The sequence below is a fragment of the Culex quinquefasciatus genome, chromosome 3 (genome assembly GCF_015732765.1).
Source record: "Culex quinquefasciatus strain JHB chromosome 3, VPISU_Cqui_1.0_pri_paternal, whole genome shotgun sequence".
Taxonomy (NCBI): domain Eukaryota; kingdom Metazoa; phylum Arthropoda; class Insecta; order Diptera; family Culicidae; genus Culex; species Culex quinquefasciatus.
In genome coordinates, this window is record NC_051863.1 from 20421325 (window position 1) to 20445144 (window position 23820).

The 23820-nt window shown below is 31.4% G+C and overlaps 2 protein-coding genes across 2 annotated transcripts; one reads left to right on the forward strand and one right to left on the reverse strand.

Annotated features, from left to right (window-relative positions):
• The first annotated feature begins 1680 nt into the window (after positions 1–1680).
• Positions 1681–12985, forward strand: LOC6033075 (protein O-mannosyl-transferase TMTC4). Its single transcript, XM_038264721.1, has 3 exons — positions 1681–1842; positions 1905–2391; positions 11369–12985. Exons 1-3 carry the CDS (start codon positions 1789–1791, stop codon positions 12949–12951), a joined length of 2124 nt encoding a protein of 707 aa, XP_038120649.1. The 5' UTR covers positions 1681–1788; the 3' UTR covers positions 12952–12985.
• On the reverse strand, positions 2452–23003 carry LOC6033074 (zinc finger protein 853). Its single transcript, XM_038264722.1, has 5 exons — positions 22019–23003; positions 21382–21956; positions 21234–21326; positions 13085–13561; positions 2452–2661 (listed from the first exon to the last, which is right to left on the reverse strand). The coding sequence occupies exons 1-5, from the start codon at positions 22829–22831 to the stop codon at positions 2586–2588; spliced, it is 2034 nt and encodes a 677-aa protein (XP_038120650.1). The 5' UTR covers positions 22832–23003; the 3' UTR covers positions 2452–2585.
• Positions 23004–23820: the final 817 nt, after the last annotated feature.

Below are 23820 nucleotides of genomic sequence, written 5' to 3' on the forward strand. Positions count from 1 at the left end.
GCCCACCAGTATGGGAAACCTACTTGACCAAAATGTCAAGCTCATATATGCGTTTATCATTACCGCTTTTCATCGGACTGATGGCCGAGTGGGCTAAGGCGCCAGTCCTTACTGTTGGTGCTGGGTTTGAATCCCGTCGGTTGCAACTTTTTTTTGTGTTTACAAAAATTGTACATGCTGTGTGTAATATTAAGTGTCTTTTTTGGCGAAGGTGATGTGCATGCTTATGCATGCGATTTTACCATCGGATTTTTTGCTGTGATTATAATATCACTTCAGTACCAAATCTTGTTATTTTATCAGAAACTGTTATTATTTTTTCTTCTTGAAGTTGAAGTTCAGGATAAAATAATAACACTTTTTGTTATTTTAACTGGATTTGTTATTGAAATATTATTAATTTTGTTATTACCGTCTGCCCGGGTAATAAGCGGGTGCTATTATTACTACTCCCATAGATAAAGGTGGGTACACATTAGCGTGGTTCACGTTTCTATGAAAAAGACAAAAGTTGTTATTTTGTCTTGCATCAACCGGAATTTCGTTCTTTTATGTCCCCAGAAGCACTCCTGAAAATTTGAGCCCATTTGGTAAGGTATAGGAGCTCCAGTTTTAATTTAAAATTTACATGGGATTTTGATTTATTTTCCATGGGAAACTATCTTTTTTTACATTGTATTAGGATTTTTTTTTTATAAATCGATGAAATGACTTGATTCTTATAGTAGGAGATAGGTTTTGAACTGGGGAACAACTTTGTAGAACATACCAACATGCTAGGAAGTGACCCTTTAAAGATACAGATACTTTTAGATGGTGGCTGGCCCCTTCAAAAGCCATCATCTAAAAGTATCTGTATCTTTAAAGGGTCACTTCCTAGCATGTTGGTATGTTCTACAAAGTTGTTCCCCAGTTCAAAACCTATCTCCTACTATAAGAATCAAGTCTTTCATCGATTTATAAAAAAAAATCCTAATACAATGTAAAAAAAGATAGTTTCCCATGGAAAATAAATCAAAATCCCATATAAATTTCAAATTAAAACTGGAGCTCCTATACCTTACCAAATGGGCTCAAATTTTCAGGAGTGCTTCTGGGGACATAAAAGAACGAAATTCCGGTTGATGCAAGACAAAATAACAACTTTTGTCTTTTTCATAGAAACGTGAACCACGCTAGTACACATGGTTGCTTAAGATGACTCCATACCACTCAACAATTTACAATTTTATTTATTAGCAGAAGATTCACTAAAATGCAATTCTGTCGGTTGTAGCTTGATCAAAAAGATCAAATCTGTCATACCTTGTATAAACTGAACCATTTACTGTCATCAACTTCAAAAATGTCGAGTTGTGGTATTTGCAATTTCGGGGTTTGAATAAGCAAAAATCTTCTCTGTAAAATTAAATATTATTTGAAAGTCCAACCAAAGAAGAAAATAAATACATTTTTTAAACAAATATGCTGCAACTTTTTGCTACTCTAGATTAAAAATGAGGTCACATTTATTTCAATATATATTTGTTAAACGAGTTTCGATATAACGACAAGAACCAACCTATTTGAAACGCTCATTCATGTGCGGGTTCGTGTCTTCAGAATGAAATCCAACAAACAACAAAAATTACCTGTTTCTCACCTCATTCATAAAAGTGGTGAAAATAAAATGCCCGGCTCTCTGTCACCTTTTGTTTGTGTTGCCATTTGGCAGCGTCGCAAAAAGAAAACAGTTTCAAAATGTATTAGATTTTGTACCCTTTTAATCATGTAGAACCACTCTTAAAAATGGGATTCAAACCTCACCCTAAAGTCCCGTCCTTTCTGCTGCCAACGATTCGCGTAAGAATGGTCCCGTTTTCATTCATGAAAACCTTAAATCTTCACCAAACATTATCTTACAGTACGGTTTGTTGTTGTTGCTCTCTGCCGGCTGCTACTGGCACGCCCTGCCCGGAACCTTCGTGTTCGATGACTCGGTGGCGATCGTCAAGAACCCGGATGTCACCGCGAAGGACACTCCGCTGGTGGACCTCTTCCGGCACGACTTTTGGGGCGCCAACCTGACCGATCCCACGAGCCACAAATCGTACCGACCGCTCACGATCCTCAGCTTCCGGCAGGAGGTTCAAGCTTTTGGGCTGGACGCAACCCGGATGAAGACCATCAACTTTTGGCTGCACACCGTCATTGGGCTGTTGCTGCCGAGCTTCTATCGGGTGGTGGCTTCCGGTGGACGGAAGTTCCGTGGGGAGGCCTACCTGGCGGCGGTTCTGTTTGTGGTGCACCCGATTCACACGGAGGCGGTTTCGGGCATTGTGGGACGGGCGGAGCTGCTGGCCACGCTTTGGTTCGTGGTGGCCGTCCTCGTGTACGGCAGGTTGATCAGAGGTAAGGGGGTTCGGACATTCTAAAACTTGAGGCTCAGACATTCTAGAGAAATGGTTATAATTCAAATCTTAAAATTCAATGTACAATTGGGGTTTTCTCTAAAATACTGTCCAAATAACATAAAAAGAACACTTTCTTATCATACAAAATAAATACAATTCATAGAAAACTATAATCAGCAAACAATACAGTACTTACCTGCAAGCAGTCATCCGGCGCGCCTTGTAGGCCGAGACGGATTGAACCGAGCGGGACATTTCGCGGACCGATCTGAAATGTTAGAAAAAATGTTGGTCTTCAAAAAGTCCTCATAATTATAACAATCAAGGACCAGCACATTGTGCACATCACAGCCACGAGACTTAACAGTTTTGATACTACCGCAGTTTGCGCATTTGAAGTTCGACTTGTGTAGCTGGGAGTTGTCGTTTTCACTAGAAAATAACTGTTGATTTTTTGTTTGCAATGAGTGTATGATTGTCATACCCGCATGCATAACGCAATGCGTTACATAAAAAAGATGGTATCGCCCCTCCCCAAGTAAAGGTAATTTGAAGCGGCATTAGGGACAATTCGCATAGACGCCCTTGTTCACATTATGAGTAATTACGAATTTGCCCCAATAAAAACGTATTAAGTTAATTTTGTTTAAATTATCCCTGGGTAAAACAAGTTTGAATAACTAAGAAAGAATGAAACCTGTTGACTTCCAGCTTCCATCCTTTCTAATTTAAAAATGTAATTATTTTTTTCTTCAAAATTTAGCTTAAAGATTCCAGTTCTTAGAAAATAATGTAAATCATATAATCATAAATATTAATGTGAAAATAAAAATTGGAAAAAATAAACTTATAATACAATTAAAGGTAAGGATAATTTCATCTTTTTTGCTGAAGCTACATTTTTTCAGATATTCTTGTTGAGCTAAATTTAAAAAAAAAATATTTCGGAGGTTTTTGTATCTTTCATCTTTCACTTGATTTACTCTTTACTCTGATCAAAGTCAAGGAAAAGCTTAATGACTCACTCGATTAATTAAGCCCCCAAAAACTATGTTCCCAACATTTAATTAATATGCCTTTGAAATACCATAATACAAACAATCGAAAATAGCGAAATTGCAATATTCTAATGCTCCTTACTACACTATAATTCGACGCAATTTAATTTTTCAATTTTCGTCTTTCCAAAAAGACAAGGAAGCAAAAAATAATCGCCCAAAAAATTAAATTTTCGTTGTAAATAAAACATGTACAATCGAATGCAAACATTAGAGTACATTGTATAAAGTTTATTTGTGCACGTGCATTTTTAATACCGGCATTTTAAGCTTAAGAAAAAAAATTATTCACATTTTTTTATTCGACATTACCATGAGAGCAATAATTATTAATTTAACATTTAATTTATAATTTTGAAAATAAATTTTGAAATTTCAGAGTTAACGAATTTTAAGCAATTTTCAAAAAAATAAAATGCTAAAATCTCAAATTTCATAATTTAAAAATCTTTCATCCTAAAATTTTAAAATTCCTTGATTCTAATATTCTAGAATTATAAAATTCATTAATTATAAAATTTCAAATTACAAAAACATGAAATCTTTTATTTTTTTTTAAATTTCTTAATTTTCAAAATTCTTAAATTTCTAAAATTTCTAAAAACTTTAAAATTTCCATAAATTTCTAAAATTTCTCTAATTTCTTAAATTTTTTAAATTTCTTAAAATTCTTAAATTTCTTAATTTTTTAAATTTCTTAAATTTTTTCATTTTTTTTTATTTTTTAAATTTCTTAAATTTCTGAATTTTTTTCTAAATTTTTAAATTTTCTTAAATTTTTTAAATTTCTTAAATTTCTTAAATTTCCAAAATTTCTAAAATTTCTAAAATTTCTAAAATTTCTTAAATTTCTAAAATTTCTAAGATTTCTAAAATTTCTAAAATTTCTAAAATTTCTAAAATTTCTAAAATTTCTAAAATTTCTTAAATTTCTTAAATTTCTTAAATTTCTTAAATTTCTTAAATTTCTTAAATTTCTTAAATTTCTTAAATTTCTTAAATTTCTTAAATTTCTTAAATTTCTTAAATTTCTTAAATTTCTTAAATTTCTTAAATTTCCTAAATTTCTTAAATTTCTTAAATTACTTAAATTTCTTAAATTTTCTAAATTTCTTAAATTTTTTAAATTTCTTAAATTTCTTAAATTTTTTAAATTTCTTAAATTTCTTAAATTTCTTAAATTTCTTAAATTTCTTAAATTTCTTAAATTTCTTAAATTTCTTAAATTTCTTAAATTTCTTAAATTTCTTAAATTTCTTAAATTTCTTAAATTTCTTAAATTTCTTAAATTTCTTAAATTTCTTAAATTTCTTAAATTTCTTAAATTTCTTAAATTTCTTAAATTTCTTAAATTTCTTAAATTTCTTAAATTTCTTAAATTTCTTAAATTTCTTAAATTTCTTAAATTTCTTAAATTTCTTAAATTTCTTAAATTTCTTAAATTTCTTAAATTTCTTAAATTTCTTAAATTTCTTAAATTTCTTAAATTTCTTAAATTTCTTAAATTTCTTAAATTTCTTAAATTTCTTAAATTTCTTAAATTTCTTAAATTTCTTAAATTTCTTAAATTTCTTAAATTTCTTAAATTTCTTAAATTTCTTAAATTTCTTAAATTTCTTAAATTTCTTAAATTTTTAAATTTCTTAAATTTCTTAAATTTCTTAAATTTCTTAAATTTCTTAAATTTCTTAAATTTCTTAAATTTCTTAAATTTCTTAAATTTCTTAAATTTCTTAAATTTCTTAAATTTCTTAAATTTCTTAAATTTCTTAAATTTCTTAAATTTCTTAAATTTCTTAAATTTCTTAAATTTCTTAAATTTCTTAAATTTCTTAAATTTCTTAAATTTCTTAAATTTCTTAAATTTCTTAAATTTCTTAAATTTCTTAAATTTCTTAAATTTCTTAAATTTCTTAAATTTCTTAAATTTCTTAAATTTCTTAAATTTCTTAAATTTCTTAAATTTCTTAAATTTCTTAAATTTCTTAAATTTCTTAAATTTCTTAAATTTCTTAAATTTCTTAAATTCTTAAATTTCTTAAATTCCCTAAAATTTCTTAAATTTCTTAAATTTCTTAAATTTCTTAAATTTCTTAAATTTCTTAAATTTCTTAAATTTCTTAAATTTCTTAAATTTCTTAAATTTCTTAAATTTCTTAAATTTCTTAAATTTATTAAATTTCTTAAAATTCTTAAATTTCTTAAATTTCTTAAATTTCTTAAATTTCTTAAATTTCTTAAATTTCTTAAATTTCTTAAATTTCTTAAATTTCTTAAATTTCTTAAATTTCTTAAATTTCTTAAATTTCTTAAATTTCTTAAATTTCTTAAATTTCTTAAATTTCTTAAATTTCTTAAATTTCTTAAATTTCTTAAATTTCTTAAATTTCTTAAATTTCTTAAATTTCTTAAATTTCTTAAATTTCTTAAATTTCTTAAATTTCTTAAATTTCTTAAATTTCTTAAATTTCTTAAATTTCTTAAATTTCTTAAATTTCTTAAATTTCTTAAATTTCTTAAATTTCTTAAATTTCTTAAATTTCTTAAATTTCTTAAATTTCTTAAATTTCTTAAATTTCTTAAATTTCTTAAATTTCTTAAATTTCTTAAATTTCTTAAATTTCTTAAATTTCTTAAATTTCTTAAATTTCTTAAATTTCTTAAATTTCTTAAATTTCTTAAATTTCTTAAATTTCTTAAATTTCTTAAATTTCTTAAATTTCTTAAATTTCTTAAATTTCTTAAATTTCTTAAATTTCTTAAATTTCTTAAATTTCTTAAATTTCTTAAATTTCTTAAATTTCTTAAATTTCTTAAATTTCTTAAATTTCTTAAATTTCTTAAATTTCTTAAATTTCTTAAATTTCTTAAATTTCTTAAATTTCTTAAATTTCTTAAATTTCTTAAATTTCTTAAATTTCTTAAATTTCTTAAATTTCTTAAATTTCTTAAATTTCTTAAATTTCTTAAATTTCTTAAATTTCTTAAATTTCTTAAATTTCTTAAATTTCTTAAATTTCTTAAATTTCTTAAATTTCTTAAATTTCTTAAATTTCTTAAATTTCTTAAATTTCTTAAATTTCTTAAATTTCTTAAATTTCTTAAATTTCTTAAATTTCTTAAATTTCTTAAATTTCTTAAATTTCTTAAATTTCTTAAATTTCTTAAATTTCTTAAATTTCTTAAATTTCTTAAATTTCTTAAATTTCTTAAATTTCTTAAATTTCTTAAATTTCTTAAATTTCTTAAATTTCTTAAATTTCTTAAATTTCTTAAATTTCTTAAATTTCTTAAATTTCTTAAATTTCTTAAATTTCTTAAATTTCTTAAATTCTTAAATTTCTTAAATTTCTTAAATTTCTTAAATTTCTTAAATTTCTTAAATTTCTTAAATTTCTTAAATTTCTTAAATTTCTTAAATTTCTTAAATTTCTTAAATTTCTTAAATTTCTTAAATTTCTTAAATTTCTTAAATTTCTTAAATTTCTTAAATTTCTTAAATTTCTTAAATTTCTTAAATTTCTTAAATTTCTTAAATTTCTTAAATTTCTTAAATTTCTTAAATTTCTTAAATTTCTTAAATTTCTTAAATTTCTTAAATTTCTTAAATTTCTTAAATTTCTTAAATTTCTTAAATTTCTTAAATTTCTTAAATTTCTTAAATTTCTTAAATTTCTTAAATTTCTTAAATTTCTTAAATTTCTTAAATTTCTTAAATTTCTTAATTTTTAAATTTCTTAAATTTCTTAAATTTCTTAAATTTCTTAAATTTCTTAAATTTCTTAAATTTCTTAAATTTCTTAAATTTCTTAAATTTCTTAAATTTCTTAAATTTCTTAAATTTCTTAAATTTCTTAAATTTCTTAAATTTCTTAAATTTCTTAAATTTCTTAAATTTCTTAAATTTCTTAAATTTCTTAAATTTCTTAAATTTCTTAAATTTCTTAAATTTTTTAAATTTCTTAAATTTCTTAAATTTCTTAAATTTCTTAAATTTCTTAAATTTCTTAAATTTCTTAAATTTCTTAAATTTCTTAAATTTCTTAAATTTCTTAAATTTCTTAAATTTCTTAAATTTCTTAAATTTCTTAAATTTCTTAAATTTCTTAAATTTCTTAAATTTCTTAAATTTCTTAAATTTCTTAAATTTCTTAAATTTCTTAAATTTCTTAAATTTCTTAAATTTCTTAAATTTCTTAAATTTCTTAAATTTCTTAAATTTCTTAAATTTCTTAAATTTCTTAAATTTCTTAAATTTCTTAAATTTCTTAAATTTCTTAAATTTCTTAAATTTCTTAAATTTCTTAAATTTCTTAAATTTCTTAAATTTCTTAAATTTCTTAAATTCTTAAATTTCTTAAATTCTTAAATTTCTTAAATTCCCTAAAATTTCTTAAATTTCTTAAATTTCTTAAATTTCTTAAATTTCTTAAATTTCTTAAATTTCTTAAATTTCTTAAATTTCTTAAATTTCTTAAATTTCTTAAATTTCTTAAATTTCTTAAATTTCTTAAATTTATTAAATTTCTTAAAATTCTTAAATTTCTTAAATTTCTTAAATTTCTTAAATTTCTTAAATTTCTTAAATTTCTTAAATTTCTTAAATTTCTTAAATTTCTTAAATTTCTTAAATTTCTTAAATTTCTTAAATTTCTTAAATTTCTTAAATTTCTTAAATTTCTTAAATTTCTTAAATTTCTTAAATTTCTTAAATTTCTTAAATTTCTTAAATTTCTTAAATTTCTTAAATTTCTTAAATTTCTTAAATTTCTTAAATTTCTTAAATTTCTTAAATTTCTTAAATTTCTTAAATTTCTTAAATTTCTTAAATTTCTTAAATTTCTTAAATTTCTTAAATTTCTTAAATTTCTTAAATTTCTTAAATTTCTTAAATTTCTTAAATTTCTTAAATTTCTTAAATTTCTTAAATTTCTTAAATTTCTTAAATTTCTAAATTTCCTAAATTTCTTAAATTTCTTAAATTTCTTAAATTTCTTAAATTTCTTAAATTTCTTAAATTTCTTAAATTTCTTAAATTTCTTAAATTTCTTAAATTTCTTAAATTTCTTAAATTTCTTAAATTTCTTAAATTTCTTAAATTTCTTAAATTTCTTAAATTTCTTAAATTTCTTAAATTTCTTAAATTTCTTAAATTTCTTAAATTTCTTAAATTTCTTAAATTTCTTAAATTTCTTAAATTTCTTAAATTTCTTAAATTTCTTAAATTTCTTAAATTTCTTAAATTTCTTAAATTTCTTAAATTTCTTAAATTTCTTAAATTTCTTAAATTTCTTAAATTTCTTAAATTTCTTAAATTTCTTAAATTTCTTAAATTTCTTAAATTTCTTAAATTTCTTAAATTTCTTAAATTTCTTAAATTTCTTAAATTTCTTAAATTTCTTAAATTTCTTAAATTTCTTAAATTTCTTAAATTTCTTAAATTTCTTAAATTTCTTAAATTTCTTAAATTTCTTAAATTTCTTAAATTTCTTAAATTTCTTAAATTTCTTAAATTTCTTAAATTTCTTAAATTTCTTAAATTTCTTAAATTTCTTAAATTTCTTAAATTTCTTAAATTTCTTAAATTTCTTAAATTTCTTAAATTTCTTAAATTTCTTAAATTTCTTAAATTTCTTAAATTTCTTAAATTTCTTAAATTTCTTAAATTTCTTAAATTTCTTAAATTTCTTAAATTTCTTAAATTTCTTAAATTTCTTAAATTTATTAAATTTCTTAAAATTCTTAAATTTCTTAAATTTCTTAAATTTCTTAAATTTCTTAAATTTCTTAAATTTCTTAAATTTCTTAAATTTCTTAAATTTCTTAAATTTCTTAAATTTCTTAAATTTCTTAAATTTCTTAAATTTCTTAAATTTCTTAAATTTCTTAAATTTCTTAAATTTCTTAAATTTCTTAAATTTCTTAAATTTCTTAAATTTCTTAAATTTCTTAAATTTCTTAAATTTCTTAAATTTCTTAAATTTCTTAAATTTCTTAAATTTCTTAAATTTCTTAAATTTCTTAAATTTCTTAAATTTCTTAAATTTCTTAAATTTCTTAAATTTCTTAAATTTCTTAAATTTCTTAAATTTCTTAAATTTCTTAAATTTCTTAAATTTCTTAAATTTCTTAAATTTCTTAAATTTCTTAAATTTCTTAATTTTTAAATTTCTTAAATTTCTTAAATTTCTTAAATTTCTTAAATTTCTTAAATTTCTTAAATTTCTTAAATTTCTTAAATTTCTTAAATTTCTTAAATTTCTTAAATTTCTTAAATTTCTTAAATTTCTTAAATTTCTTAAATTTCTTAAATTTCTTAAATTTCTTAAATTTCTTAAATTTCTTAAATTTCTTAAATTTCTTAAATTTCTTAAATTTCTTAAATTTCTTAAATTTCTTAAATTTCTTAAATTTCTTAAATTTCTTAAATTTCTTAAATTTCTTAAATTTCTTAAATTTCTTAAATTTCTTAAATTTCTTAAATTTCTTAAATTTCTTAAATTTCTTAAATTTCTTAAATTTCTTAAATTTATTACATTGCTTAAATTTCTTAAATTTCTCAAATTTCTAAAATTTCTAACATTTCTAAAATTTCTAAAATTTCCTAAAAAAATTCTTTGATTTCTTAAATTTCTAAATTTTCTAAATTTTCTAAATTTTCTAAATTTTCTAAATTTTCTAAATTTTCTAAATTTTCTAAATTTTCTAAATTTTCTAAATTTTCTAAATTTTCTAAATTTTCTAAATTTTCTAAATTTTCTAAATTTTCTAAATTTTCTAAATTTTCTAAATTTTCTAAATTTTCTAAATTTTCTAAATTTTCTAAATTTTCTAAATTTTCTAAATTTTCTAAATTTTCTAAATTTTCTAAGTTTTCTAAATTTTTTAAATTTTCTAAATTTTCTTAATTTTCTTAATTTTCTAAATTTTCTAAATTTTCTAAATTCTCTAAATTTTCTAAATTTTTAAATTTTCTAAATTTTCTAAATTTTCTAAATTTTCTAAATTTTCTAAATTTTCTAAATTTTCTAAATTTTCTAAATTTTCTAAATTTTCTAAATTTTCTAAATTTTCTAAATTTTCTAAATTTTCTAAATTTTCTAAATTTTCTAAATTTTCTAAATTTTCTAAATTTTCTAAGTTTTCTAAATTTTCTAAATTTTCTAAATTTTCTAAATTTTCTAAATTTTCTAAATTTTCTAAGTTTTCTAAATTTTCTAAATTTTCTAAATTCTCTAAATTTTCTAAGTTTTCTAAATTTTCTAAATTTTCTAAATTTTAAAAATTTTCTAAATTTTCTAAGTTTTCTAAATTTTCTAAATTTTCTAAATTTTTTTTAATTTTCTAAATTTTCTAAATTTTCTAAATTTTCAAAATTTTCTAAATTTTCTAAATTTTTAAATTCTCTAAATTTTCTAAATTTTTAAATTTTCTAAATTTTCTAAATTTTCTAATTTTTTTAAATTTTTCAAAATTTTCTAAGTTTCCTAAATTTTCTAAACTTTCAAAACTTTCTAAATTTTCTAAATCTTTTAAATTTTCTTAACATTCTAAATTAATCTTAATCTTTTAAATTTTTTAAATTTCTAAATTTCATAAATTTTCTAATTTTTCTATTTTTTTTTTATTTTTTAAACTTTCTAAATCTTCTGATATGTCTGCATGATTGAAACATTACTTCTCTTGTTTCTATCCGTTTTAAATTTATATGTTTCTAAGATTCTTAAATTATGAAATTCTATGATTCTGTTATTTTTTATTATTCTGGATCTGAATTTGAAAAATATTGGCTTTTTTTTCAATTTTTTTTATCTTTTTTTATATTCGTTAATTTTTAAAGTTTGTTTTTCATAATTGGTTATATTTTCAAATTTTACATAAATCAAAAAAATGAAATATTCTCTTTCATCTTTCCAGCACGCGACACCTCACCAACCTTGCCGACCCACCTGGCCGTGCTAGCCTCCGTCATCCTGCTCACAATCCTCTCGGTCCTCTGCAAGGAAACCGGCATCACCATCCTGATAACCTGCGCCGCCCTGGACATCCTAACCCACACCAACCTTCACAACCCCTTCGCTTCGTTCCTCCGAAATCGCCTGCTCATGGCCCGCGTGACCACCCTACTCGCGGCAACCTGCGCCATCGTGTACGCCCGCCTCTGGCTGCAGGACTTTAACCGACCCCAGTTCCGCGACAAGGACAACCCGGTCGCGGTCAGCGCTGGGGTCACGCGGTTTCTCTCGCAGAGCTATCTGTACGCGTTGAACGCGTGGCTTCTGCTGTGTCCGGACTGGTTGAGCTTCGACTGGGCGCTGGAATCGATTGGGTTGGTTGGGGGGTTTTGGGATTACAGGGCTTGGTTTGTGGGGGTATTTTACGGGGTTGTTGGGGTTTTGGCGTGGCGGAATCGAGCGAGGGGGGCGGTGTTGAAGGGGATGGCGTTGACGGTTGTTCCGTTTTTGCCCGCGAGTGGGCTTGTGCGGGTTGGGTTTGTGATTGCGGAACGCATTTTGTACATTCCATCGCTGGGGTTTTGCTTTTTGGTGGCGGTTGGGTTCTACCGGTTGTTGAACGGTTGTAGAGGAGTGAGTCGGAGGGTGTGCGGGGTGGGGATCGTCGTTACGTGTGTGCTGCTGGCCGCTCGAACTCACCAGCGATCGTCGTACTGGGCTAACGAGCATTTGCTGTTTCGGTCCGCGCTCCGGGTTGTACCGGGGAACGCCAAGGTGCACTATAATATTGCGAGGTTGGCTACTGATGAGGGTGATCGGACGACGGCGTTCCAGTTCTACCGGCAGGCTATTGAGTTGTATCCAGAGTACGAGGCGGCCCACATGAACTTGGGGAATTTGTACCGGGATGAGGGGAAGTACGAGCTGGCGCTGAAGCACTTGAAGAAGGCCATCGAAATCCACGAGGACTTTCATACGGCCTGGATGAACCTGGGAATTGTCTACGCGGCCATGAAGAACCACGCGGAAGCCCTGGTCTGCTACCAGAGGGCACTGCAGAGGCAGAAGCACTACCCCAATTGTGTGTTCAACCTGGGGAATCTCTACAACGACATGGGCAACGCCAGCCTGGCCTTGGCCACGTGGAACGAAACGGTCCGCCAAGATCCACAGCACATCAAGGCGTGGAACAACATGATCAACGTGTACGACAACGCCAACCGCCAGCAGGAGATCCTCGTCCTAACCCATCGAGCCCTCGGCCACCTCCCGGACAATCCAACCATCCTCTCATCCCGTGCCACCGCTCTGGCAAAGCTGGGCCGCTTCCTGGACGCCGAGCAGATCTACGCCCAACTCGTCCACGCACATCCCCGCGTCGAAAAGTACCTCCAGAACATGGGCGTCCTGTACCACCGCTGGGGCAAGCTCGACAAAGCCGAACGACTGTACCGGCAGGCCCTCGCCCTCAACCCCAACTCCGACATGGCCAAAAACAACCTAGCAAAGCTACTCTCGGCGCGACGAACGCCACGAACTACGTGAACAATAAATCGACAAACTTTTTAGTAAACCCGCAGGGCGTTCTTTTTCCTGTTCTACCGAAAAAACGTCCACCTCTTTAAAATAAATAAAAACATCTCTCCTCTTTATATCGCGCGCCTCCCCCAAAACTCACCCACTGATGATCCGGATATTGCCGTAGTCCCCTTCAACCAGCCCGGCGACCTGGTTCGCCGCCAGCACCGTCACCACGTTCAGCAGCGAGTCGTCCCCAACATCCGTCCCGCCTCCACCTCCTCCCCCCGCATCTTCAGAGGCCGCCTTCGCAATCATGTAGTCGCCAATGTTGACGAGCTGACCGAACGGGTTCACAACGCCGCCGCCACCATCGCTAGAACCCTCCTCCTCATCGTCGTCGTCGTCCACCAGCCGGAAGTCGCTGGACGCGCTCATCATGGCGTCATCTTCATCCATCGGCGTGACGGGGTCCGCGGCGGGAGGATCAGCAGGGTCGGAGGAACAGCTGCTCTTCAAGTGGTTGTTGTTGGTGGTGCTTGTGTTGGGCGACGAGGAGGATCCGCCACGGTAGTGGGTGTTCAGGTGGGCCTTCAGGTGGTGCGATTTGGCGAAGCGCTTGCCGCAGTCGGGACATCTGGGAAAATACAGTTGATAAGCTTGATTTTTCAAAATTTCATGAGCTGCTAGTATGTGGGTACAATTTTGCCGAAGAGTGCGAAGAGATTGGTTCACTCTGAAGAATTATATACAGTAAAAAATATCGTGGTAAAATTTCATCTAAAAAGGGGTACATCTTTAATGTCCGAAAATAGGTTCAATTTTACCTCTAATAATGTGTAAATTTACATCTGGCGGACGCTAGAAAAAAATATCTGTAATCCCAAAAAAAATCAAGCCAACGATAGCTATATCTAGCTTACAAAGACTGCGACCCAGTCCGCACGGCCAACTCGCCGCTGTGGCGGGCGTTACATCGTGCTGCCATCTGGTTTTTTTAAGTGCTGAGTTATCGTCTAAAAATAGATGGCGCCCTATCTCGCCCAGCACAATGAAGTCGATAAAGTAGACGGATTCGATGGAGAAAAAGTGGAAAACGTAGTCCCCTGGGTGCAGAATAGTTGTTCGCAAAGCGGCCTCAATTTAGAACTGTCAAAGTGGAACCAATTTACTGTTCGCAAAATGATACCAAGAAGTGGCAAGTATTGTAATCGATCTATAATTTATTTTGTCGCTGGTGTCGAGCTTTTGCGGTATTCGACGTAAACAAATCTTAAAAAGAGGGTAGAAATCGAGATTGGGTAAATTCGTCGCTAACATTTCAATAAGCGCTATGTCTACCTACGTTTATGACGTTTTTTGAAATATTAGCGACGAATTATCAATGAATGGCGCATGCCAAATAATGTTGAATAATATTACTCCAACATTATTATTGCTCTTCAAAGATACACAATCTCGGAACTTCGATTCGGTTTTTCTTCTGATTCACAAAAATTCCACCCACTTCTGACGCAATATTTCGTCACGTGGAAATCAAAAAAGGCCTTTTTTGGCCGCCCACCGATTAGTCTACGAACAAAAAAAGTGCGAAGCCTTTAATTTTTCAACGAAAATTTCAACATGAACAGATTTAAAAAAAAAATCAAAACAAATTATTTCCGCAGCAAAAAATATTTCACGCTTGAGCTTGAACATAGCCTTCCACTTTGTTTATGTTTACAGCTGTAGTGCAGATGTATTAGTGAGGAGCAGTGGGGAGCATTCGAAAATCACGTTACGCATTCTGTCTTTTCAGCACCCAGGTAGTCCCTATTTACTGCATATACGGTACATGTACAATTCGGCTTTGATCGTTCAGTTTTAACAGCTGCGAGTTGGCCGTGCGGGTTGGGGAGCAGACTTAGTAAGCTAGATATAACTACCGCTGGTTTTTTTTTTTTTTTGATAATAGATATTTTTTCCTAGCGTCTGCCAGATGTAAATTTACACATTGTTAGAGGTAAAATTTAACCTTTTTTACCCCTTTCTATGTAAAAAATTTACCATGATTTTTTTACTGTGTAGTTAAATTTTTGAAAATGTTAAACTTATTTTTTTAATATTCACAGTTTTGTTTAGTTTTTTTTTATATATATATATTTAAGATCAGGAGTTCAATTCCCAACCAGTCTCCTTGATTTTTTTTTTTTGACTACAGTACTTGTTCGGTAACTGGGCTGAGGTCGTAGCCCAGTTACCGAATGCTACTCGCTACTGGACTGAAAGAAAAATAACCATCGATGCAAAATATTTTCCTTTTATACAAAAAAAGAGATTGCTCAATTTTTTGCCAGAGCTCACCTTTCAACTTTCCTTTAATTAAGACTTGAAATTTCATCAAATCTCAAAATATTTTTTTAATTGGTTGAACATGCCTTTAGCATCCACTGGCCCCTCGATCATTTTGGTTTGTTTTTATTTTTTGACGTGTGTCTGCTTTTTAAGTGGGCTACAGCCCATAGAGCTACACAGAAAAAAATATGTAAATTTACACAGCACGTAATTGCTGTTTATAATGTAAACTCACTTAATGAAATGTTGAAATATGATGTAATGAGCAAAAAGTCATGGAAATTACTCCGATGTAAATCTAAATCTAATGTAAATCATGAATAGAATGGAAACGTTGAGCATGGAAACTCAAATCTGATGGATTTCTACCCGTGTTCGGCTTCCTGTAAATTCCTATTTGATGTAAATCATATATCCAATGTATTTCTGCCAAACGTTGACTTCAAAACTACCCGAACTAAAAATAGTTATATTTGGTTCTCTTTCTATCGCTCTCATATTTCGCTTGCCCACTGCCTGAGCCTCGACCTCAACAAGTTGATGCTTTAGCCGCTCGTTTATAAAATGCGAAGATGGCTCAGTCGGCAGCGGGTAGCAGCAGTAACACCGAACATCCTACCCGTCGTCCGTTCGATTCCAGTCCAGCATTATTCCACTTGGCCGTCGACGAGAAAGCGTCCCCTACCTGTGAAACATCTTTTTAAAATCAGATTTTCCTTTTGCTGCCCGCTTCAACCATTTTAAAATAGAACATAGGCCACACCCCTTTCCTACTGCAATCCAAGTCGAGCTTCTCATTCCCATTCGCCAAACAGAATTAGTTGATTTGAACTAATGTAAATTGCAAAAGTAATGTAAATTCCAAAACTAATGTAAATTTTCAAAACTAATGTAAATTTCCAATGAATCTAGTGTAAATTTCCAATGAACCTAATGTAAATATACATCATTTATCATGATACCTTTTGGTACATGATAAATAATGTAAATTTACAGGAATATTTTTTTCTGTGTACGTGCTCATGTATTGCGTGTACGTACACGATGGATTTTTAGGTTAAAATTTGTGATCGCCAGCAAAAACAAATGGTAAGCTAGTGTGCGTGAGATCGGGCTTAGATAACTCTATTTCATGACTGAATTAAGGCGTAGTACTGTATGTCCACGCCTCCTTCCTGTCCGGATGATTCTATGGAATGTAGGTTCGAGATTTTCACAAAAGGTCGAGCAGGAAATACTGCTTATTACAAACCTAGAGATTTTTTTTTTTTTTTGAGGATGTCCAATAAACCAAATTTTTAGTTTTTGATTTTTGGGTTTTTTTTAATACCCCTGACTCAAGGCGGTTTCAAAAACCACCCAAAAAGCAAAAACTGGAAATTGGGTTTATTGGACCTTTAAAAAAACTCTAGAAATTCACTTGTGCTATTCTACAGTATTTGAATAAAAATCAGTAAAATGTTTCAAAAGGACATAAACATCCTAAATTTGTGAAAATCGCTGCAAACTAAAAACTCTCATATTGTACAATTCCAAATCCAATATGCCACGTGGTTTATGCACGATCCCTTCCAGGGTTGCCATGTCAAAATTGAAACAATCTTACCGTACTGGCAAACGAAAATGTAACAGATATGAATGGGAAGGCTGAGGAAAGATATAAATCAATTCAAACACTTGTTAAATTTTGACGGTTTAATTGATATTCGGCCTCAAAAATGTTTAAACCATATTTTCATTAAAATAAATATTTCCCATTTTTTCGATTTTTAATTAAACATGCTCATTTGAATCAAAAAGATGTTTGAACTTGTCAGAAAATCTCAAATATGTCGACATCTGACACATACAGGACGTATTAGACTATAAAAACAAACAAGCAAACTTTTTGACAGTTTAGCAGATTGCCTACTTTGTTTCTAGCAAAACAATGCAAAAGGACCGAAGCCGAAGTGTAAACAAAGAGTCTATCCTGCTCGTTCCGAATGTAAATATCAACTGACGTGAGCAGGATAGACTCTTTGTTTACACTTCGGCTTCGGTCCTTTTGCGTTGTTTTGCTAGGTTTGTTTGCAGCAACGTCATTTTGCATACATTTTGCTTTGTTTGCGAGTTTGGCATACTGTCAAACCAGGGGGATGCTAAAGGCCGCCATATTGGATGATTGAGATTAATAACGCGCGCAAACTGCGCACAGTGAGAAAAATTCCCAACTTTAGTAGTTTATTTTGCAAATAAATTGATAAAAATCAGCTCAAAAACATACACTAACTTTCAAACGTACATTGCAGTGAAATTTTACGTAAAAACAATAATTACTTTATAACCATTTTATGCCTGCAGTTTTTGTACTTTTTTTACAGTGCGCAGTTGCTTTGTTTTGGTTCCGTAACGAACAGCTATTCTTTTGTGCTGGCGCCGTAATTGACAGCTCCCTTTTGTTCTGGTGCCGAAGTTGACAGCTTGTGTTGGCTGCTGGCGAGCTGCCTGTAGTGAGATATAGATGTCGCCCCCCTGTGTCAAACACAAAAAAATGTGAGTTTATTTGTTTGCCAAAGTCTAATAGCTCCTTAAATCTTTATTCTGACGAACACTTGAAAATCTAGCATTCCCATGCAGATTTGCCAGGCAACCTGGCAACCCTGGTCGGAAGGAACGCGGTTAAGAAAAGTTGCACATTCCATTCGTGACCCCTCCAAGAAAAGTTCACATTGCGAATGAGATTTTTGAGTAAAAAAGTTTGAAATATAAAAAAAAAACTAAAAAGAAAATAGACTTATTGAATTTAAACTCAAAAATTCAGAAATTCATAAAATTCCTAAATTATTTGCCGCCATCTTGGATTGCAGAACATCAAAATTGGAGCATATTTTAGATTAGAGATCGAAATTTAAAGAAAAACGCAAAATGTGTTATTCGATTATCCGAAGTGAAATTTTGGCTTGGACTTCGAATCATCAAACACATTAGGGAAAATATACCCTTTCTAATCAAACACCTATCTTCGCCATATGGAGAGTTTGATGCTCGACTAAAGCTCCAAAAATACTATTTAGGCTATAAACTTACCAGCAACAGCACCGCCTCGAGTAAGCACGCAAATTAATGCCACTTACTGGCCAAAGAGAATAAATTTAATGCACTTTTGATCATAATTTCTATTTTGCGAGACCATTTCTCATCGTTTTGGTGGCACACACATCCACACGCAAGATCCGAGATTAAGATATAAAATTGCTTCCAACTACCGGCAACATGTTCTTTTGACCATTACTTAGTCACTCACTTGAAAAATAATCCCGAAAAATGTTAATAATTAGCAAGCACCATCAAAAAAACAAACGCGCCAGGTCTTTTGACGTTTCAATTTTAACTACTCATTCCAATCGAAGGCTGAAGAAAACCGCGCGAAGGCAAATAAAGAACAAAGGGTGGCCACCAACACCGTCAACATGCTGGTGCAGCGCCTGTTAGAGTGAGCATGTGCAGCCAGGAAACCTTAGCTATAAATGCTACTTTTCGTGAGTGTTTGCTTATAATTTCATCAATTTTGGCAGCACTAAGCAGACCCAAAAGAGCGCTGGAAAAAAAACTAAGCTGAAAATAGAAAAATGGGCGTGGCCCAATGCACTCGACTGATTAGAATGCATTTGGGAATTTTTTTTTTAAATGCTTGTAACAGAAAAGGCCTATTTTTTATAAAAGTGAAGATTGTGTCACGTTCCCCAGAAAACCATTCCCCCGAAAACCATTCCCCCGAATGTACAATTTCCCAGAAAACCATTCCCCAGAAAAGTTTCTTTCTCGAAAAATCAAAGTAGTTTCAAATATTAGTTTGTTTGAAATTTCTTAGAAAATATAAAAATTGGACAAGTATTTTATCCATGCCAAGAATTTTTTCTTTTTTTTTACAACAATTCTTGAGAAAATAACAGAAAATGTTAATTCGGCTTATGACTCGTTCTATTATTCTAAGAAATTTTCCCTTCTTTTTCAGTCATGTTAAATTTGTTTTACAAATGCCGAATAAATTGCAGTTTCTTTTTATTTCTTGTTTTCCGTGAATGCTACTGATAACAAATTTAAAAAGTTGAAAAATTTTGATTTTTTGTTTTTTTGAATTTTTGGAAATTTTAGAAACTTTAAAAAATTTGGATATTTTGAAAATTTAGGAAATTTTAGAAATTTTAGAAATTTTGGAAATGTTGGAAATTTTTGAAATTTTTGATATTTTGGAAATTTAGGTAATTTTGAAAATTTTAGAAATTTTGTAAATTTTGAAAATTTTAGAAATTTTGTAAATTTTGTAAATTTTGAAAATTTTAGAAAATTTAAAAATTTAGGAAATTTTGGAAAGTTTTGAAAATTTTGGAAAATTTTGAAATTTCGGAAATTTTGGAAATTTTTAAAATTTTGGAAATATTGGAAATTTTGGAAATTTTGAAAATTTTGGAAATTTTGGAAATTTTGGAAATTTTGGAAATTTTTGGAAATTTTGGAAATTTTGGAAATTTTGGAAAATTTTGGAAATTTTGGAAATTTTGGAAATTTTGAAAATTTTGAAAATTTTGGAAATTTTGAAAATTTTGGAAATTTTGAAAATTTTGGAAATTTTGGAAATTTTGGAAATTTTGGAAATTTCAAAAATTTAGAAAATTTTGAAAACATTCAGAAATTTTGAAAATTTTGAAAACATTCAGAAATTTTGAAAATTTTGAAAACATTCAGAAATTTTGAAAATTTTGGATTTTTTTTAAATTTTGGAAATAATTATAATCACCACGATAAATATTTCTGGGGAACGGTACATTCTGGGGAATGGTTTTCTGGGGAATGGTATTCGGAGGAATGGTTTTCTAGGGAACGTGACACAATCAAAAGTGAAAATAAACAAAAATGTTCACAAAAAGTTGCTCTACTCGTTGGTGTGCTTGGTTTTAGTGAATTTCAAGGAACAATCCTAACCGGCTCCGTGGCTTAATGGTTACGGCTTCTGCCTCACAAGCAGAAGGTTCAGGGATCAAATCCCGGCCGGTACCTTTGAAATTTGGAATCAGGAATTCAAACTTAGAATATGAACAAAAACGAAAATTAATCAGGTGGGATTCGAACTCACACCCCTGGATTGGTGGTCTGGGACTGCTAAGCAGTCGGCCATCAGAAGGTTTACGCTCTAGCAGTGAATTGATCCGTAGTGTTGAAACATGTTATCTTCTCATATTAAATACGCGCTGATCGCTGATTTGCCTGACGGGATTGTGGAAGTCTAAATATAGATCGAGTTTCCTTCAGATGCTTGCTTCTATGTTTAGGCGGGGCCGAACAATGCCCAGCGACCTCGGAATTAGACCGCAAGGTCATTCTGAAACGGGTCGTTGGAAGCAGCGCGAGGGCTATCACCACCTAATACCCGGGACTGAGATAAGAGTAGTATCAGCATTCGGCATATACAAAAGTCTGATACAAACTATACTTTCCCATAATATCGCTACCGGTTAGCGGGTATTGAATTGGACCACACACACACACACACACACATTTCAAGGAACAATCCAGATTATCCAGCATCATTCAAACATGACCGCTTATTAGGCTTAAATGGGCATATTTCCCCTACATTCAATTTTTACAATTTCAAATTGCAGTTTGATTTCTAAATTTCCAAATGATTGAATTTTTGAATATATGATTTTCAGATCTTTGAATTCTTAAGTGCTTGTGTTTTTGAGTTTCCGAATTTCGAAATTTGGGAGATTATAAACATTCGAATTGTTGAAATTTTAAATATAAGTATTTTGAAATTTTAAAATCTCATATTTTTGAAATTATTGATTGTTTTTTTTTGCCAGAAAATGGAAAGATTATTATTAATTGCCAGGCTTCTATGGACTTTAAATGTTATTTTATCGAACACAACATTATTTGAACAAAATTTAATTAATGTCATTTTCAGGTTCTAGGTGGGTTCTACTTACGGATATTTCTTCACACCGGTGTGCGTCAACATGTGACTGTTCAACACGTGCGAGTACGTAAAACTCTTGTCACAAACCTCGCAAACGTAGGGCCTGGAACAAAATGATCAAAATTAAACTGCTAAAATTCAAACAATTTCCTTCTTACCTCTCCCCAGTGTGCGTCCTCTCGTGCTTAATTTTACTCCCGAAATCGGAAAACTTTCGCTCACAAAATTTACACTTGTACGGCTTGGCTCCGGTGTGGGTTCGCATGTGCCGGCGCAGCTCAAACGGCACCACGAACGCCTTCTCGCAGTCGGAACATTTGTACGGTTTGTCCCCCCGGTGCCGGCGCATGTGCGTCTCCAGCGCGTGCTTGTACTTGTACGAACTGTTGCACAACTTGCACACGTGCTGCTGCTGTTGGGGCTTGAGGTTGCGCTTGACCCGGATCACGGTCTCCAGGGAACCGTCCGGGCCCGGTTGGGTCGTGACGGCTTCGATGGTTGGTTTTTCCTCGTTGGGGACGTTCGCCTTGCGGATGGTTTGGAGCGTCTTCATCGGAGTCATGGTCGGTGGTTCCGGGGGTGGATCCGGGTTGGTTTCGGCAGGGGGAACCAGCACTATTTGTTGATGCACCGGTTGTTGGTCCTCCCGCTCCGTGATACTCGACTGTGGTAGCTTCTGGAAGTAGCTGGTCGTGTTTGCGTGATCCTCACCGCTGTCTTCATCCTCATCGTACTGAAAAAAGGGATCGAGAAATTAGACCTGGAAACTACCAGGAATAGTAAAACAATACTCACGATAATCTCCCAGTCTTCCGGGTCACTCTCGTTCTTGATGTGCGCTAGCTGGTCCAGCAGGTCGTCCTTGTTCACGTACACCAGTTCCGCGTCAAAGAAGATATTGGCACTGCTGTCGTCCACCTTGTCTTCCTCATCGGCAAGCCGGATATCTTCCTCCTCCTCTTCCGCCATCAATCCCGTGCTAATAAGCGCTGGTCGCTCTTGTGTCCCTTCGTCTTCCTCCTCATCAGCTCGGGACGTCGAAGGCGCCAGCTCATCGTCATCGAACGTAATCAACGACTCTGCCGCATCGTCATCCTGCAACGGTTCTGGTGTTTCCGGAACGCCATCCTGCTCCTGCTCCTCCTGTGCTCCACACATCACAATCTCCCCGTTATTCTCCAGCAACATCCTCGGCACCAACTTCACGTTCAGCCCGGTCGGTGGCTTGTAACTGTACACCACATCCGACCCGATCGGAATCTGAATCTCCGACGAAGACCGGGAATCCTCCTGCTCCTCCCCCACATCCTCCTCCAGCCGGCTAGCCTCCCTGTAAGACTGCAAAATCGCGTCCGAGCTCTCGCAGTTCACCCGGAACCGGTACGCCACCGTTAAATCCCCGATACACCCCGCGCAAATCTGCTCCGGCAGCGAATCGTTCCGCCGAATCTGGACGCTGGTGCATTGCATTACCTTGGCGCAGTAGCTAAGGTTCGATTCCGGGCACAGATCGAACAGCGAGGACCGCGCCTCGGTGCCCTCCTGCAAACACACCCGGCAAGTGACCGTCCACTCCGGGTTGAATTTCGCTTCCGCCGCGAGAGACATCGCCACAAGCGTTTTAAAAAGCACAACTTTGCACTAAACCGGCCATAGAGAGCTCAATCGTACGCACATCACTATTGAAACAATTTAGTTTGGTTTGCAAATAGTTTCAGTTTTTGTTTTGCTTCGTTTTGTTGTACACCCGATTCTGTTTGGTTTTGCGCTTGAAGCGTTGTTTACGTCAAATGACAGCGCGAAGGAAAGAAAAAAGAAAGGGGAGTTGGATTACTTTTGGCTTCCCGGGAATTTCAATAATGGCAAATCATTCGCCTAAACTTCACTTAAGTTTGTACGGAGCGGATTCCGCTAATTCGAACGTATTCGAATTAGAAAAGCACTCAAGCGACAAATCCAGTTGTCAAACTGATGTTGCCGTTTCAACACCATAGTCACGGGATTGAAACTCGTCTGAGAAACCTGTATCATTTTTTCCTTCAAAACGGTGGCGCCGCGTGGTGGTAGCTGCCCTGTTTATTACACTGTGAAATTATCCATGGCTAATTCAAGAAACCAAAAGGTGACAACAGAAATGTCCGTCCAAAAGGGGTGCTGCAAAAAAACTTATTAATTTTAATAAATTTTCGAATAAATCAGTAACGATTTACAAGTTTGATAGTCGAACTATACTTAAAATGTGGTTTTGTTATTTGTTTTTGCAAAACCGCATATTTTTTAACGAAAGTGCCAAAAATATTCGCACGCAGAAAAATAAGGCATATTTGAATCAACAAAACGTTTTGTTGATTTGAAAATCATTATTTTTGTTGAATCAACGCTAAACGTCAAAGCAGCTTTTTCAAAACAACAAAAGACTTTTGTGGAATCAAGAAAATCAAGGTTTGTTTCAACGCAAAATCAGCGTTGATTATATTCAACAAAAATTTTGTTGATTCAAACCTCGTACAGGCTGATTCTACAAAACATTTTTCTGCGTGCGTAATCACTTTTTATCTCTTGGTGGCGCTTTGTGTTAGTATGTGTGTGGTCGATGT

Excerpts from the sequence above, each read along its gene's own strand:
- LOC6033075 (XM_038264721.1), top strand. The coding sequence starts at position 1,789 with ATGGGATTCAAACCTCACCCTAAAGTCCCGTCCTTTCTGCTGCCAACG. Across the intron at positions 1,843-1,904 it reads TTCTGCTGCCAACGATTCGC|TACGGTTTGTTGTTGTTGCT; the intron begins GTAAGAATGGTC and ends ATTATCTTACAG. Across the intron at positions 2,392-11,368 it reads GTACGGCAGGTTGATCAGAG|CACGCGACACCTCACCAACC; the intron begins GTAAGGGGGTTC and ends TCATCTTTCCAG.
- LOC6033074 (XM_038264722.1), bottom strand. The coding sequence starts at position 22,831 with ATGTCTCTCGCGGCGGAAGCGAAATTCAACCCGGAGTGGACGGTCACT. Across the intron at positions 21,957-22,018 it reads CGGAAGACTGGGAGATTATC|TACGATGAGGATGAAGACAG; the intron begins GTGAGTATTGTT and ends CCCTTTTTTCAG. Across the intron at positions 21,327-21,381 it reads AGGACGCACACTGGGGAGAG|GCCCTACGTTTGCGAGGTTT; the intron begins GTAAGAAGGAAA and ends ATTTTGTTCCAG.